Below are 16,406 nucleotides of genomic sequence, written 5' to 3'. Positions count from 1 at the left end.
TTTATTCTCACTATTTTTAATTTCAGTCTTCACAGATCCTTCTCTGCAGCAAAGTTATCATTCCATGATACCTCCACAGGTCTTTCATCCCCCTCGCCCTGACACTACGGGCTACTACAACTTGAAGTATACCAACTAATTCATAAATGTACTAGTTATCACACCCACACATTATCCTTCCACACAACATACTAATAAAGGTATCACCACAATAAAAAAAATAGAACACAACTGTTCTTCAAGAAACAAAACATTCATTTTCATGTTACGTCATGTTACATTTTGTCAAGATTAAGTTTCTAGCTTGAACAATAGATTGTTACCCAAAATGTACTTCATTCACAGTGTTTGCATCTGCAACCTGTAGTTTTAAATTGAAAGCAAGGTTTCAATTCTACACTTTGTTACATCTTACGATGATGCAAAGAATTGATGCCATTAAGGAATAAAACCCAACTGGCAAATGGAAAGACGTTTGGGTTCATTGTGTTTGCCTGGCTTCTAAAGTGCAAGGTCATGAACTGAACTGAGAACTACTGCAGGAGCTTCACTGCTCTAAACTAACAGAGAACTGGGTACAAACTAATTATGGCAGAACTGAGAGCTACAGAACTGAACCTATGAGCTTTGTCTTACAGGGCATCTGTTTTACTTTGTGCTAGTCTGCACCACGCAAGACAGCACTAGTTTAAAAAAAAAAAGTACACAAAACACGTGTTAGTGTAGCTTGGTATGAGAAAACAAAATATTCAAAAGTATCTATGAATAAAGGTAAAATACTGTTGCTGTCTTCAAAAGGGATATCAGTATAATTTTGCATGATTCAACAATACGATATATACAAACCTATACAATTTACCTATATATATATATATATATATATATATATATATATATATATATATATGTATGCAACTATAACAGCAACTGTCTTCATTTTTGTCACCCTCGCGGACGCACGATCTGTCACTGATGTTGTTGGAGTCACGCTGGCTGCCGGTTTTGCCAAGATACGACAAAATCATCCTTGTTTTCTTGGCGTTTTTGTTGGACTCTTGCCCCGAAGAAACAATCCTCTTCTTGGGAGCCATGTTTGTTGTGCCGTATTGAATTCTGGGAGATGCATGGCGGAAACTGCCGAGGTAGTTGTCGGGTCCTCCTGGCGGGTATTAAAAGTGATGAAATCTTACATCGGAAAATGGCAACTGCCCTTATTTGGTTGTCGTCGCCTTTCGTCGGTATTACATAAATATTGCTCAACTTTGACCTGGAAAACGCTGTCAGGTTCACGCGGCGCAGGTTTCAATTTATTTACAGCGCCACTAGTTTGCTAAATTGAGAACCATTGAATCCCGAGCCTGATTTTTTCATTCTGCAAAATTGCAGGTTGTTTAATTTTTCTTCTGCAATCTTGAAAATCATTCTGAAAAATGCAGACTGCAGACGAGTATATTTCAAACACTGACACCCCTTGTCAGGTGCCATTGTAATGAGAATCAAATGCCATTCACTTCACCTGTCAGTGGTTTTAAATGTTATGGTTGTTTGGTGCATTGCTTACAGTTAGTATTTCAAGTTACTCTCCTTACCCCTTTAAAAAAGCAGGACTTTCCATGCTAACTAAAATTAGGTTTTTTTTTTTTTTAAAGTGTGTTCAATACTTCCTTGAATAGGACATTCACACAAAACAGGTGTATTGCAATTTTTATTTCATTTGCTTAAACAAACAAATCATTGTTAGCATGTAAGAAATGTCTAATATGAGAACAGTATGGTACAAGGTGATTGATAAAATAGAAAAAAGAGAAACCAATAAAATGCATTTTGTGGACATTCAATTGGATCTTGTCCAACACACACCTGAAAAGTCGACTTGGTCTCAGCCACTCCTGAAGATGGATAAGTCAGCTTTTTTTTTTGTTTTTTGTTTTTAAAGACAATGGAGTCGACGATTCCTCATTATTCAAATGACTCCCACTGCAGCAAACCTTACATTTTCAGACCGCAAAATATTCATTAAAAAAAAAAAAAAAAAAACACCACTTCACACAAACCATAATGTAACAACAAAAATGGCATGGAGAATAAATGCACATTTTTATAAATGAACAACCTAAAATCTCCCTTTTATATTTTACGAAAACAGGATGTAAAACATGAATGAGGTTATGAATCGCCGTATAATTATTACTAGTCATTTTTAAAAAATATTTGACATATTAAATGTGACTTCAGAACAAGGCACAAACCATGAAGATCACAAACAGATTTATCCATATATGAAATCAATCTCGATTGCAACGCTCCTCGTCCGTAGCCTTCCATAAAACAAAAGGCAGCTCAGGACAATGTGGTGTTCTAGAGATTGTTACTGTTGAACTTTGGTGGGACTGCCACAGTCTGGGGTGATGACATCATCAGCAGTATCATCATCATTTGATCTTACAGGTTATTAAAGTGCAAGCAATGCTGTCTCTATACAAATTTTGACTCCTTGATAGATTATGTTGGATGATCAGGAATGGAAAAAGATTATTATTTTGATCAGGGTTTTTTTTTTTTTTAAAAGGGACTGTAAGCAAACATAAATAACCATGATGAAATGCTACTCAGAGGGTGCAATAGTACATTTACAAGGGGGTATGGGGGAAGAGAACACACACACAAAAAAAAACCACACCCAAACACCCCACTCCTAAGAAAAACACCCCCACGCATGATCGGCTGTGATCAATCTCCGGTAACACTAGTCTTATGCTGTTAGTTCATTTTCCCACCTCTGACTGTACAGTGTCGAAATTCTAAACAAAATCCGACTAGGTAGTAAAGCCCCCACAGAACCAGAATTTGGAAATAAAACCAAACACAGATAGCAGTGCACCTGCGTGAATTAATTATAGCTATAACCAGTTTGTCCATGTCTACAGTTTATTAAACAAAAAATTGTGTGCAGTTTAAAAACACTCCCTCACTCATTCAGCGACTAGGAGAATAGATGATTACAGAAAATAAGGAAATTCACATGGGGAGGAAAACCGAGTGTCAGTGCTACACTTATTGCTTATAAATTGAAAACAATAAACGATTTCTGTTTCGTGGCAGCAAGATTTCCCATAGCATTCAGAACAAAGACATGCACTAAAATCAAAAGAAACAAGAAAAGAGCCTGCAGTGGACCAAGAAACATAGAAAAAGAGGCTAGCTGTTATTAGCACTATCTACAGATGTGGTCTTGTTGATATTGGCATTTACCCATCATTTTGACTGAGAGGATTTGGTAAAAAGCTACAATGAATTACAGTAGAGAGGCATCATCTCACCCCATCATTCCAAACCATTTCCCCCACATACAACATCAAGGTAATTATTCTCATACAGTGGTTCATGTGACAGACCTTTGAGCATTCATCTCTGAATGTACCCGGGTAATTACCAAAACTGATGCTGATTATGCCAAGGTTGCATGACTAAGCTACTTCAATATGGGCATATTAGAACAGACATAATTAAATGAGTTGAATATCTATTTTGTCTTTGAAGTACATACTCTGATTATAATGAGATCAGGAAGACGAGCTTTACAAAGTCCCGCAGCAAGAAACTACACCCTGTTCGTTTGACCTGACTAAAGGTTTTCCCTCAAATGATGCAAAGCAAGCTAAGCTCTACTTCATGCTAATCTGACCAAACAGGACTGTTCTTTGCTAAGCAAATGTGCCAAATAATGATCACCACCTGCTGGAAATAGTCACTCTTCGATGGTTAATACAGTATACAGTTCAGTAATAGGTTGTTTTCCCTCCTCATATTGATTATCATAAAAAGAGGAGTAATCATTTGCATATTGACAGTCACTTCTTTATAAAGGCTGCATCCCATCCCCTAGTTGTAACATTGAGGGAAATTCCACAGCCTGAAATCACACCTATGGCATCTCTTCATGGTACTTGTAGCCCTAAAATGGCATCGCCATTGAACGCTTCTCCGGAATTAACATGGTTAAATGTTATCACCACAAGTTTAAAATGCTTTTGCAAAATGTCCATTACCACTGCATTTTTAGAAAGTGTCAGAACTGAAGCTGGCCTTGAGTGATGGACCACGGTTGGGAAAGTGGTCTCTTATGCAGAGTTGGACTTGCTCAACTCCTCCCTGATCGCTACAACACAGAAAAATAAGGAAATTATTATTATTACTGATATTTTAATCTCAATTCATAATTTAGGATTCACAAAGTGTGAATTTCATCTTTTAGAACACCGTACGTGGAAGAAAATTCAACTACACATTATAACTGATCACACTTCAACAGTATCTACTAAACATAAGCAACAAGTCAGAATAGGGTTGCCATCCTGGATGCCTGAAATCATCTTTTTATCACCACAATTTGGCATCATTCCGCCCCCTAGTTTAGGAATTGTAGCAGAAACCTGGAAATTATTTATTGAAAATATTACATTAACCGTTTGGTATTGTTTAAATCAAGTGCAGTAAGATTTGAGTACGTATTTATGTAAATAGGTAGGGAAAGTTATGTTAGCTACACTAGCCTCATAGCCTGAGTGCAAACTTATTGATTATATGAATATGCATACACACAGATACACACACACAAAATATTACCATCAATAAGTTCTTCTTTCAGCTTTGACAATTCCTTCCTCATTTCATCCAGAATGTCCTGAAATATTAAGAGAGTCTTTTTGATATTTTCAGTCAAAAACAGTAATTCTAGTTGAAGCCGTGCAACTTAAAAACGCAAGGTAATTGTAATATTTTGTACTAGATTAATAACCTGTTTCAATCTGTCGTAATCCAGAGTTTCTGTTGGCACTCCGTTGGCACTTAGGGATCCAGTAGGAGTGGGCGTAGACCTTGGCCTGAGAAACAAACGGGATGCCGGTGAACGAGAGCCACAAAAATAGAAATAAAATAGCAGCTGAGTAACAGCAGCATGTTAATATGAGGAAGTTTTTAAGGATATTTCCACAAAATTATCAGCTGGAACAATCAGAGAAAATGCACTGGAATCCCGACAAACTGCTGGGGTTGAGATTTCAGGCATAACATGCAGCACCATGCATGCAGGTAACATACTATAATAATAATACTCCTGTTTGACGTTTTATATTATAGTATACCGTACATGTTACAGTTAAAAATATTTACATGTAGTACTTTTGATACTCGTTTCTTTTCAGTTTTTTATTCCCTGATCATATATATGATTATGTCTTTTGTTCTGAAAGTCAGTGTATATCAGAGGAAGTAGAGGCAATGAAATTTCAACATATCCATGAATGGATTTCACATTAAATGTTATGGTCAGAGAATACACAATGTGCTTGAAGCATAGGCGACTTCATCAGTTACATACCACAACACCAGGTGACGATCATCATCACAATCAATAAGTTTAAAAGGGTAAAAGCACTCCAAAGCTGCAGTACTGCTGCAAGAATAGCATAGGCATGCACACACCCCAACACCAGCCCTCTCACACCCTGACTGACATACACACACACCCAACAAGGTAATCACCAGAGAGCAGAGACAAACCGCATGATACCTGGTCATCTAACAGGAAGATAAATGAATCCTGGGACCAATGGAGGGTTTTGTCAGAGAAAACTGAATTCCACGCACATACTAGGGCTGCATCATTTCACATAAGGACAATTATAGGCAACATTTCACTTACTTTCATGATGCCTTTTTAAGTTGTATTAGGAGTCACATGTAGGAGATATCGCGGTCAACTCAAATATTTGTTTGGACGTCGAAAATGACTCTCCTGTGAGACTGACAAATATTAAATATTTTTGAAAGAGGAAAAAATGGAAACACCCATATGTGCAAGCGTTGAGCTCATGTGGCCTTATCTGTGAAGCCAGCTGGGAGAGTTGGCACAGACTCCTTGGAGATGGCCTTTTTTTTTGTAGCATAACACTAGCACATAACCCACAAGGTTTCTTGAACCCAAAAGTTAAGTACAAGATGTGATTTTGTTAAACTGAAACTCGACGCAGGATGAAATTTATTATAAACGTAGTGATAATAAAACTAAGTATCACTAACATAAGCCACAAACATGCTGGGAGAATACATCACATCAGTATCGTGTGTGGTGATTACGTTGTTGGACAAACTAGCAGGTTTGTGCGCCTGGAAGTAAAGGAAGACACTCGCAGAACCATCCCTCACCCAGCAGAGAACACTTGCAGCACAACAAAAAGAGGCTAAAAAGAATAAAGAGCCCCCAAACTCGCCAGGCTCTTATACCTGTTTAAGGAATCACAGTACTTTTCAATACTCGTCTGATTTCTCCATAGTGCATCCCGTCTGTGAGAGTAAAGAAACTAACTGGTCAGAATAGTGGGACTGAGACACCGTGCACAGTGTTTCAGTTCATGTAGATGAATCAATTTGTCAGCAACAAAAATTGCTGTAGAATAAATTACAACGCCAATTCCAAAAAAGTTGGGATGCTGTGGAAACTGGAAATAAAAACAATGTGATTATGTGCAAATCATGGAAACCCTATATTTCATTGAAATGTATATGTTTACCACTGTGTTGCATCACCTCTACTTTTAACAACACTAAATGTTTGGGAACTGAGGAGACCAACTGCTGTAGTTTTGAAAGAGAAATTTTGTCCCATTCTTGACTGATTATACAATTTCAGTTGCTCAACAGTTCAGGGTTTCCTGTGTCATAGTTTGCGTTTCATAATGTGCCAAATGTTTTAAATGGGAGATAGGTCTGGACTGCAGGCAGACCAATTTAGCACCCAGACTCTTACTACAGAGCCATACTGTTTTAACATGTGCAGAAAGTGGTTTGGCATTTTCTTGCTGAAAGAAGGAAGGCCTCCCCTGAAAAGATGTTGTCTGGATGGCAGCATATTGCTCTGAAACATGTAAACCATTCAGCATTAATGATGCCTTCCCAGATGTACAAGTTACCCATGTCATGTGCACTAATGCACCCTCATACCATCACAGATGCTGGCTTTCGAACTGTGCACTGATAAGCTGGATGGTCCCCCTTCTCTTTAGCCTGGAGGACATGGTGTCCATGATTTCTAACAAGAATTTCTACTTTTGGTTCGTCAGACCTCAGAACAATTTTCCACTTTGCCTCAGTCCATCGTAAAAGAGCTCTGGCCCAGAGGTGGTGGTGGTGTTTCTGGAGATATATATTATATATATGATTTTAACTTGCATTTGTGGATGCAGTAATGAACTGTTTTCACAGACAATGGTTTTCTGAAGGTGTTCCTGAGCCCATACAGTGATTTCCACTACAGACATGTGTCTGCTTTTAATGCAGTGTCACCTGAGGACCTGAAGATCACAGGCATCTGAGGTCAGTTTTCAGCCTTGTCTCTTGCATACAGAGATTTCTCCAGATTCTCTGAATCTTTTAATGATATTATGTACCATAGATGATGTGATCCCCAAATTTCTTGGAATTTTACATTGAGGAACATTATTCTTAAAATTGTTGCATTGTTTGCCCACACAGTCTTTCACAGAGCGGTGAACCCCTCCCCATCTTTACTTCTGAGAGACTCGGCCTCTCTGAGATGCTCTTTTTATACCCAATCATGTTATTGACCTGTTACCAATTAACCAAATTAGTTTAAGCATTACATAACTTTTTCAGTCTTTTGTTGCCCCTGTCCCAACTTTTCTGAAATATTTTGCCGACATCAAATTCAAAATAAGCATGTATTTTTTCAAAAAACAATACAATTTCTCAGTTTCAACATTTGATATGTTGTCTTTGTACTATGTTCAATGAAATGTAGTGTTTCCAGGATTTGCAAATTATCACATTGTTTTTATTTGTGTTTTACAGTGTCCCAACTTTTTGGGGATTGAGGTTGTACACCCAATTCAAGAAATTAACTGCAATACAAAACAGTACATCGTATATCAGTACATCTACAAAATCACTTATTAGGGCAGCCTAAATAAAGCAAGAAGTCAAGTATGTAAACCAGTCTTCTGGAAAATAAATAAATAAAATAAAATCTGTTTATAGGAAGACCCATTTATTATTCAAAAGGAATTTAGATACAGTATAGTGCAGCTGCAGTAACTGCGTTCTCTCTGAAACTATACATTTCTCAGCTTTAAGATGTTGGGCCTAGACTGGTAATATTTACAGCAATGCTGTATTTCATGACTCAAAAAATGAGTGCATAACAGTGGATTTAACCTCTGTGTGCAGTCTCTGATAAGATGCAAGATCATGAAGCCACATTTTCTCTACTGGCAAAAGTTACATGAAAAAAAGCTCTAAGCTTAACACAGTGCACAACACTGACAGTCTGAAATGATGCTGTACATCAGGTTGTAAATTGTTCACTTCATCCCCCCCCATTATTGTTGCAAGAAAAATCAATATTATAATTACATAGCCACTTATCAAGTATCTGATTTTAGTGAATATCATACTTGTACTGAAAAATTTTTCATACTGACCCAATGTTACAGAAATCACATTTCTAGACTCCAGTAACACGCATGTGCATAGACAGACAAGCACGGTTATAAGCAGCAACACCATTTTAGTATGGCTTTAAATCTCCTGATGAAGCACATCCAGCCTAGCCTTTGCTCTGCCATGCAGCCTTGTGAAGTGATCGCACAAGACAAAGCAGATGCAGTCAGTGTTTCACGTAAGGAAGAACACACCTGTGCTGGTTTCTAATCTTACAGTCTAAAGGAAATGTGCATGAAAATCTTCTAGAGACGTCATGTGAAGTCACACAACTAGGTCATGGAGACATGTTTTTTGTTGGTTCATACCTTCCAATAACTGGCGATTTGCTACCATTTATGGTGTTTGCTCTTTCCCATGGCTTTCTGGGCATGTCTGTAAAATAAGTGGGGGGGGGGGGGGGATTCCACCATCAATATAAAGACTAATGACATGCAATTCTTTAAGATGATTTTTCCTGTTTGCTAGTACTGTATTTCATACATCTGTGTCAGCTGCATGCTTCTCTTCTGGGAACCAAATTCACACCGTTGTGCTTCTTACCTGGTGTGCTACAAGCCGACAATTTTGGAGTAACGGTTGCTTCGATTTCTTCCTGTTGGACAAAGAAGGAGGAGCTCATAGGTTGAAGGATAGTAGGCAATAGCATTCTAATAAAGTCAAAGCACTGATGAAACCTTGTATCCAGTTTAGTAGGAAAATCCTTGAAAACAGGAAAATGTTTGCTATGCAATCTGCAGTGCTATGGACTCACCGTTTTCTGCTCAGGCTCTGGTGATGATCCTTTCTCTGCGATTCTTCTTCTGTATTAGAAGCAAAAAAAAAAAAGTGTCATTGTATTTTATACAATTTTGGACCACTTAAAGGAAAACGTCCACCCTTAAATACATTAAGCTAGCTTGTGTACCACACTGATGCCAGACAACAGAAGTTGGGCTCAACATTCCAAGATACAAACATAGCTATATGACCCCAGTGGATTAACATCGCTAACATGTTATAACCACATAAACCCAACATGGCAACCCTTGTGTGAAATAGGGTTCAATTCCCACATTACGAAATGTGTTTGTCCTAGGATGATCTACATGTGTATCAAATTTGGTGGATGTACATGAAAATATATACCGGGCACAAGACTCAATTACAAATGGTGGTGCTATAAGGTCACTGAGCCACACTAAGGCCCAAAACTCTGTCCCCGAGTAACTGTCACAAGCACCGATTTGTGTGCCAAATTTCATGAGTTTTCACCCACGGGAACCATGCCTTACGGATCCTAAGGTGCTCAGGCCCTAATGCATAAGGACTTGCAAAATTTTTTTGGGTGGATTTTTCCTTTCCATACCCAATGCAACCCAAAATTGCCTTTTATTCTTTAGTAGTGAAGGTAAGTTCAGGCAACTGAACTTACTCATCTGAGTTCTGACATCACTGGTATAGCCACATGAAAGAGAGGTAAAGTATTTTCACTCACTGCTCCTACAACCTGTAGCTCAGTGACATTGATGAGGTCCCACAACTATTTTCAGTCTCTCTATATTTTTCAGTAATGGAGAAAAATGAATGTAACTCACTGCACTTGAACCCACTACATTGTACCACTGATGCATCTACTTTGTCTATGCTTAAAATGGCACCATGGAGAGTGTTGGTACCTCCTGGCCAGTAGGGCACTCATCTCCTCCATTAGTCCACCTCCTCCAGGTAGAGGACCATTTCCTCGGGCAGCCTCAGGCTTGGTAGCACTGGGAGCTGCCACTCCTCCAACAGCTGCAGCAGAAGGCTCTTCATTCTGCAACAGGAAATAGCAGTATACAAGTTGAATGAACTGCATATAGTGCATTTTGCATCTGGCTCTTCTGATCTTTCAAAGCATAGTCAATTTTTTTTTTTTTACACCAAGTGCTTGGTTAAGGAGAAAGTAATAGGTTTTAAATGGTTTGCAGTATGTTACCAATATATTCAAAGTGCCTTTGCAGTACCATGATGCATAAGGTTAGCTACACAAAGATAAAGTGACTCGGATAACTAGGTAAATGATATTGCTTGTTTAAAAAGGCTTCTCTTTGCAGAGTTAGTGCTATTGTGTGCTCATGATTTTGTTTTGGTTTATGTGAGTCATATATATATTACCCTTGACACTTTCTGTAACTTGGCGCCTGCAAGGGCAGCTGCCAGGCCAGACAAGGGCTTATCATCGCCAGTGGGTGAGGGAGTAAAAAGACCAGAGGGCAAAGGCGGTGCTGGAGGTGGAGGAGGAGCAGGAGGCGGGACCTGGCTAGAGGGAGGTGGAGGTGGTCCAGGGGGAGGAGGCAGACCTGTGGGAGTAAGTGTGGTAGGGAGAGGGGGAGGTGGAGGTGGACCAGGAGGGGGAGGGACTCCAGCAGAAGTTGGGGTCACAGTAGAACCGGGTGGGAGAGGGGGTGGAGTAGGCAGGGTGAGCACAGCCTGCACTGAATCTGTGGAGAAAAGAAAGGTGTGATCAGATCAGTTGTACAGCTACTTTATTTTCACACAGCCAGCTCTTTTAAATACATACCCTTAATCACTTCTCTAATGTTATGGTTCTAGCCCTGGTTCTGAAGTACCCCTGCCCTGTGATTTGGTTTCTCTGTTGCTCTAATCCACCTCAACCTACAAATCAGCTAATTAACCAGCCGTGAATCAAGTTGACATACATGTGATAGAGCAGGGAAAATATTAAACTATGCAGAGTATTTGGCTTTAGTGCAATTACATACTTCGGTGAGTAATATTTTCATAAGGCTTTCTTCAACACGCACAAGCTATAAATAGCCACTCAAAATGACACAAAGATTAAAAATGAATGAGGGTCTGGTGCAACATAAGGTGTAGTTTATGAACAAAAAACAAAAGGCATTGAACAGGAATGAAAGCTGTTTCAATGCAGAATACTCTGTACAGACAGATGACATCCGATTCATGGTGATGAAATGCAAACACACTGATCACCTTCCAAATAATCAAATCCTACTGATGACATTTCAAGGTAGAATCGGATAGATTGTGTCCTGTAGTTTTGTATTTGTAGTTTCAAGTATATCACAAAATAATTTACTGCTTGTAAATGTGTTATCATTTGCCTTCATGTTGATGCTTTAAGTGGTCTGAATTAAAATTATTGAACATGCAAGCAACTGAGTTACACATTAGTATGATAGAGCTCAATTCTGAATGCAGATTTCTATACGTTATAATTAAAAGGAAAAAAAAAAACACCTGTTGAAGCATTGCAAACATAGAACTTTCTATAAAGAGAGAATACATGATCCATACACACAGATGACAAGAGTATCATTTTAGACAATTCAGGACAATGATGCTGTATATCTACATGTGCTAATGAATGTACAATGATTAGCAAATCTGGATATCTAAACTCAAACACAAAATATGAGGAACGTTAAAAGCAAGTATTAAAATAAATAAATAAATAAAAAAAGTTCCCATTCAGTAATGCCCGTTTCTTGTTTTTAGGTTTACTGTGTTAAACACCAGTGACCAATGAACATACACATGTACATGGTGGGTGGGGGGCTTGTCAACAAACCCTGACGCACGAGATCCATAATGACCACATTTAATAAAGCAACTACACAAAAACAAATAATGACGACTTCCGAGACTATTCAAAAATGTTAGAGACTGACAACACCTGTGAGATTTAAAAAAAAAAAACCCACCCCACACCACATGCCATGTTAATCCACACAAAACAGGCACCCAGCAAACAGATGACCAAGAGGATCAGGTTGACCTGATGTTCTCACAAATGGAGAGAAGTGAGACAGTGAGACAAAATACCCAAAAACTTGATAATTCTCATCCAGCAAAAGCACCAAACAGCAGCCACAGTGGCAGTCTCTCAGTTAAGCACTGGTACTCCTTGGAACCCCCTTCTTGGTTTAGTGGGTTAGTGGAGGCAGAGAGACGGAGAGAAGAGGCCTTACCCAGCTCTGGAGCAGAGGAGTTTCCCAGCACCGAGTTTACAGAGCAATCGGCATTGGCAGGGCAGGCTGTAGAAGGAGAGGGGACAACAGGAGGCTGGGTGGATGGACAGGACACAGAGGGGGTCATGGGGGTGGTGAATTGGGGCAAGGAATGAGGAGGTGGGGGTGGAGTTGGGGGTAATGGAAGGGGTTGTCCTAAGACTGGGGAAGGGGCATGGTATTGAGTGGTGACTGGATGCCCATTGGGTGCTGTGGGTGAGGAGCAGAAGAGAGGGCTGGAGGCTGGAACAGCAATGACAGGCCGAGGGCCAGTGGCTTTGCCAGGGGGGCTGCTGATCATGACTGGAGGCGATGGCGGCAAGGGCGTGAAATTGGTGGACTGGCAGACCACGGTTTTGGAAGCTGGGGCAGGAGGCAGAGCCGTGGGTGCGGGGTGAGTTGGATGCCGCCGGGGGATGGTGGCATAATGAGGTAGGACTGGGTGGAAAGCAGAGCCTTTAGAAGTGGCAAAACGAGAGGCAGAGTGGCGCAAGGGAGGAGTGGGAGGTGGGACTACAGAAGGTGACGAGGCAGGAGGAGGGTAGTTGGGGATGGAAGGGGATACAGGTGAAGAAGAGGCAGAACTCTTGTTGCAGTCTGGAGGTGGAGGGGTGTGAAGGGTACTTTCAAAGGCTGAACACACCAGGAAGGGAAGCCGTGCAGTGAGAAACAAGACAGAGAAAAGAAAGGAAGAAAAAAGAAAGGAGAGAGAAAGGGAGCAAATGAAGCAGGAAAACCAGCACAGACCTACATCTCTATAATTATTTTACTTATGTCTAAGACAGTGTACAAGCTAAAATTAGTACAATCTGTTAGATAAAAAAATAATCAACGTCTTCAAAAGATGGATCAGTCTGAGCAAACATGACCAATCCAGTAGGTGAAAGATGTGGTCTCCCATTCAGAACTTTCAGGAGCCAGTGCCAAAAGGGATCACTGGTCTAACTCCTAAAAGCACACCTCATTCTAGATTAGTCGAGCTAATCAACGCGTGTGAGTCGTGTGTCAGTTAACCATTCACTCCATGCCAGCTATGCACTTATTAAAAAACAAACACTGAAAAGAAACGGAGTGTGCAAAATCTACAAATGTCACATGAAAACCTGAAGGCAGAAGAAATTGTAGGAAATTCATGGTAGTGTTTCGTCTATGATATCAGACTCCCTTAAAACTCAGTCAGTACAGGTGATTAAAAATCAACCCAAAGGATTTCAGTAGTATACACATGGTTATCTAAAATGTTCATATAGCCACAGTTACACATCTGTACCGAGCTTGTATTTCACCTGTTCTAACCTCCAGGGGCATTGTCTTACAAGCGTGCAATTCTCCCATATCCCCACAAATGACTTTCAGAAAGAAAAAAAAAAATTCTTCAAATATACACTTCAAGTTAATTAAAAAAAAAAAAAAAAAAGGCAGAACTCCAACCTCAACAAGAGAGTCTTATCTTTGAAAGGGCATCCAAATTGCACTAATAGATACATATCAGGAGGACAACTAGGTCCAGATTTTTACCAGTTGCAACTTCACCTCAAACTCTTTCAAATTGACCAAGAACTGTTAAAATTGTTCAATAACTTACTGTACATATACATAAATTTTTCACTTCATTGCTAAAGTTACTCTACACCTTCATATGGAACCTACATCATCAGCCGGTGATAATTACTACATAATTACAGACTAACCTTTTCATCATGATCCATAATGTTGGGCAATATTTTAGCTAAAAAGAAACTTCAGTAGGCAACTAGGCTTTGCATCTGCCACACCCCACAATGTCACTTCTGATGAAAGTGGAAGTGCTCATGTCCTTTAACTTGCAATCGCTCTTTAGTTTCACAGATGAGAAATCACAGTGAGCTGACTAACCAGTGCCAAGTACATTTGCAGTGTCAGGCTGAAGAGAATTAGTTCGCAAAGCTCACCTTAAAGAAAATCTTTGAAATAACCTAATATAGCAGACTGTTCATCTACTTTAGATGTGAAATACTTTACTAGCTAATTGAGTAAACATACCTATTTTTTCCCACTACTATACTATATTGCTCATCTCATTGTCCTGCAAAGAACATCGTCTTACATGTCTCAGAGGGTTGCCCCATCATGTCTGACTGCACCATGTGAAGTCGAACATGCTTTCATCTTAAGTTTCAGGAAAATACTAAAATGTCATTCAGAGACGTCCTACTTAAAGGTTATATCCATGCTCATATTTAAACAATTCCTTCTTGGAAAGCATCATGTATAAAGTCCTACAGTGGTGCTTGAAAGTTTGTAAACCCTTTAGAATTTTCCATTTCTGCATAAATTATATGACCTAAAACAACATCAGATTTTCACACAAGTCCTAAAAGTAGATAAAGAGAACCCAGTTAAACAAGTAAGACAAAAATATTATACTTGGTCATTTATTTATTGAGGAAAATGATCCAATATTACATATCTGTGAGTGGTAAAAGTATGTGAAGCTTTGCTTTCAGTATCTCGTGTGACCCCCCCCTTGTGCAGCAATAACTGCAACTAAACGTTTCCGGTAACTGTTGATCAGTCCTGCACACCAGCTTGGAGGAATTTTAGCCCATTCCTCTGTACAGAACAGCTTCAACTCTGGGATGTTGGTGGGTTTCCGCAAATGAACTGCTCGCTTCAGGTCCATCCACGACATTTCAATTGGATTAAAGTCAGGACTTTGACTTGGTCATTCCAAAACATTAACGTAATCCTTCTTTAACCATTCTTAGATAGAACGACTTGTGTGCTTAGGGTCGTTGTCTTGCTGCATGACCCACCTTCTCTTGAGATTTGTCCATGAACTGAATGTCAGGACATTTTCCTTTAGAATTCGCTGGTATAATTCAGAATTAATTGTTCCATCATTGACGGCAAGCTGTCCTGGTCCAGATGCAGCAAAAACAGGCCCAAACCATGGACACTACCACCACCATGTTTCACAGATGGGATAAGGTTCTGATGCTGGAATGCAGTGTTCTCTTCTCCAAACATAACGTTTCTCATTTAAACCAAAAAGTTCTATTTTGGTCTCATCCCTCCACAAAATATTTTTCCAATAGCCTTCTGGCTTGTCCACGTGATCTTTAGCAAACTGCAGATGAGCAGCAATGTTCTTTTTGGAGAGCAGTGGCTTTCTCCTTGCAACCCTGCCATGCACACCATTGTTGTTCAGTGTTCTCCTGATGGTGGACTCATGAACATTAGCCAATGTGAGAGAGGCCTTCAGTTGCTTAGAAGTTACCTTGGGGTCCTTTGTGACCTCGCCGACTATTACACGCCTTGCTGTTGGTGTGATCTTTGTTGGTCGACCACTCCTGATGAGGGTAACAATGGTCTTGAATTTCCTCCATTTGTACACAATCTGTCTGACTGTGGATTGGTGGAGTCCAAACTCTTTAGAGATGGTTTTGTAACCTTTTCCAGCCTGATGAGCATCAACAATGCTTTTTCTGAGATCTTCAAAAATCTCCTTTGTTTGTGCCATGATACACTTCCACAAACATGTGTTGTGAAGATCAGACTTTGATAGATCCCTGTTCTTTAAATAAAACAGGGTGCCCACTCACACCTGATTGTCATCCCATTGATTGAAAACACCTGACTCTAATTTCACCTTCAAATTAACTGCTAATCTTAGAGGTTCACATACTTTTGCCACTCACAGATATGCAATATTGGATCAGTTTCCTCAATAAATAAATAAGCAAGTATAACATTTTTGTCTCATTTGTTTAACTGGGTTCTCTTTATCTACTTTTAGGACTTGTGTGAAAATCTGATGTTTTAGGTCATATTTATGCAGAAATATAGAAAATTCTAAAGGGTTCACAAACTTTCAAGCACCACTGTACACTGCCA

The 16,406-nt window shown here is 39.5% G+C and overlaps 1 protein-coding gene across 4 annotated transcripts in view; it reads right to left on the bottom strand.

The window, feature by feature from the left end:
* Positions 1–1,692: 1,692 nt before the first annotated feature.
* Positions 1,693–16,406, bottom strand: part of enah (ENAH actin regulator) — a 177,524-nt gene continuing 162,810 nt past the window's right edge. For 2 of the 4 annotated variants that reach the window (XM_060917361.1, XM_060917363.1), the window contains exons 6-14: positions 10,654–10,979; positions 10,176–10,312; positions 9,272–9,320; positions 9,061–9,112; positions 8,826–8,892; positions 6,286–6,345; positions 4,799–4,883; positions 4,627–4,684; positions 1,693–4,159 (exon numbers count right to left, since the gene is read on the bottom strand). In XM_060917361.1, coding sequence (XP_060773344.1) covers positions 4,122–4,159; positions 4,627–4,684; positions 4,799–4,883; positions 6,286–6,345; positions 8,826–8,892; positions 9,061–9,112; positions 9,272–9,320; positions 10,176–10,312; positions 10,654–10,979 — 872 coding nt within the window. In that variant the 3' untranslated portion in view covers positions 1,693–4,121. Of the gene's footprint in view, positions 4,160–4,626; positions 4,685–4,798; positions 4,884–6,285; positions 6,346–8,825; positions 8,893–9,060; positions 9,113–9,271; positions 9,321–10,175; positions 10,313–10,653; positions 10,980–12,491; positions 13,164–16,406 lie in introns of all 4 variants that reach the window. The other 2 variants (XM_060917365.1, XM_060917362.1) reach the window with 2 other exon arrangements.

This window comes from Neoarius graeffei, chromosome 3 (assembly GCF_027579695.1).
Source record: "Neoarius graeffei isolate fNeoGra1 chromosome 3, fNeoGra1.pri, whole genome shotgun sequence".
NCBI classification, from domain to species: Eukaryota; Metazoa; Chordata; class Actinopteri; order Siluriformes; family Ariidae; genus Neoarius; species Neoarius graeffei.
Note: the sequence above shows the minus strand (reverse complement) of the source record. Positions and strands in the feature narration are given on the sequence as shown.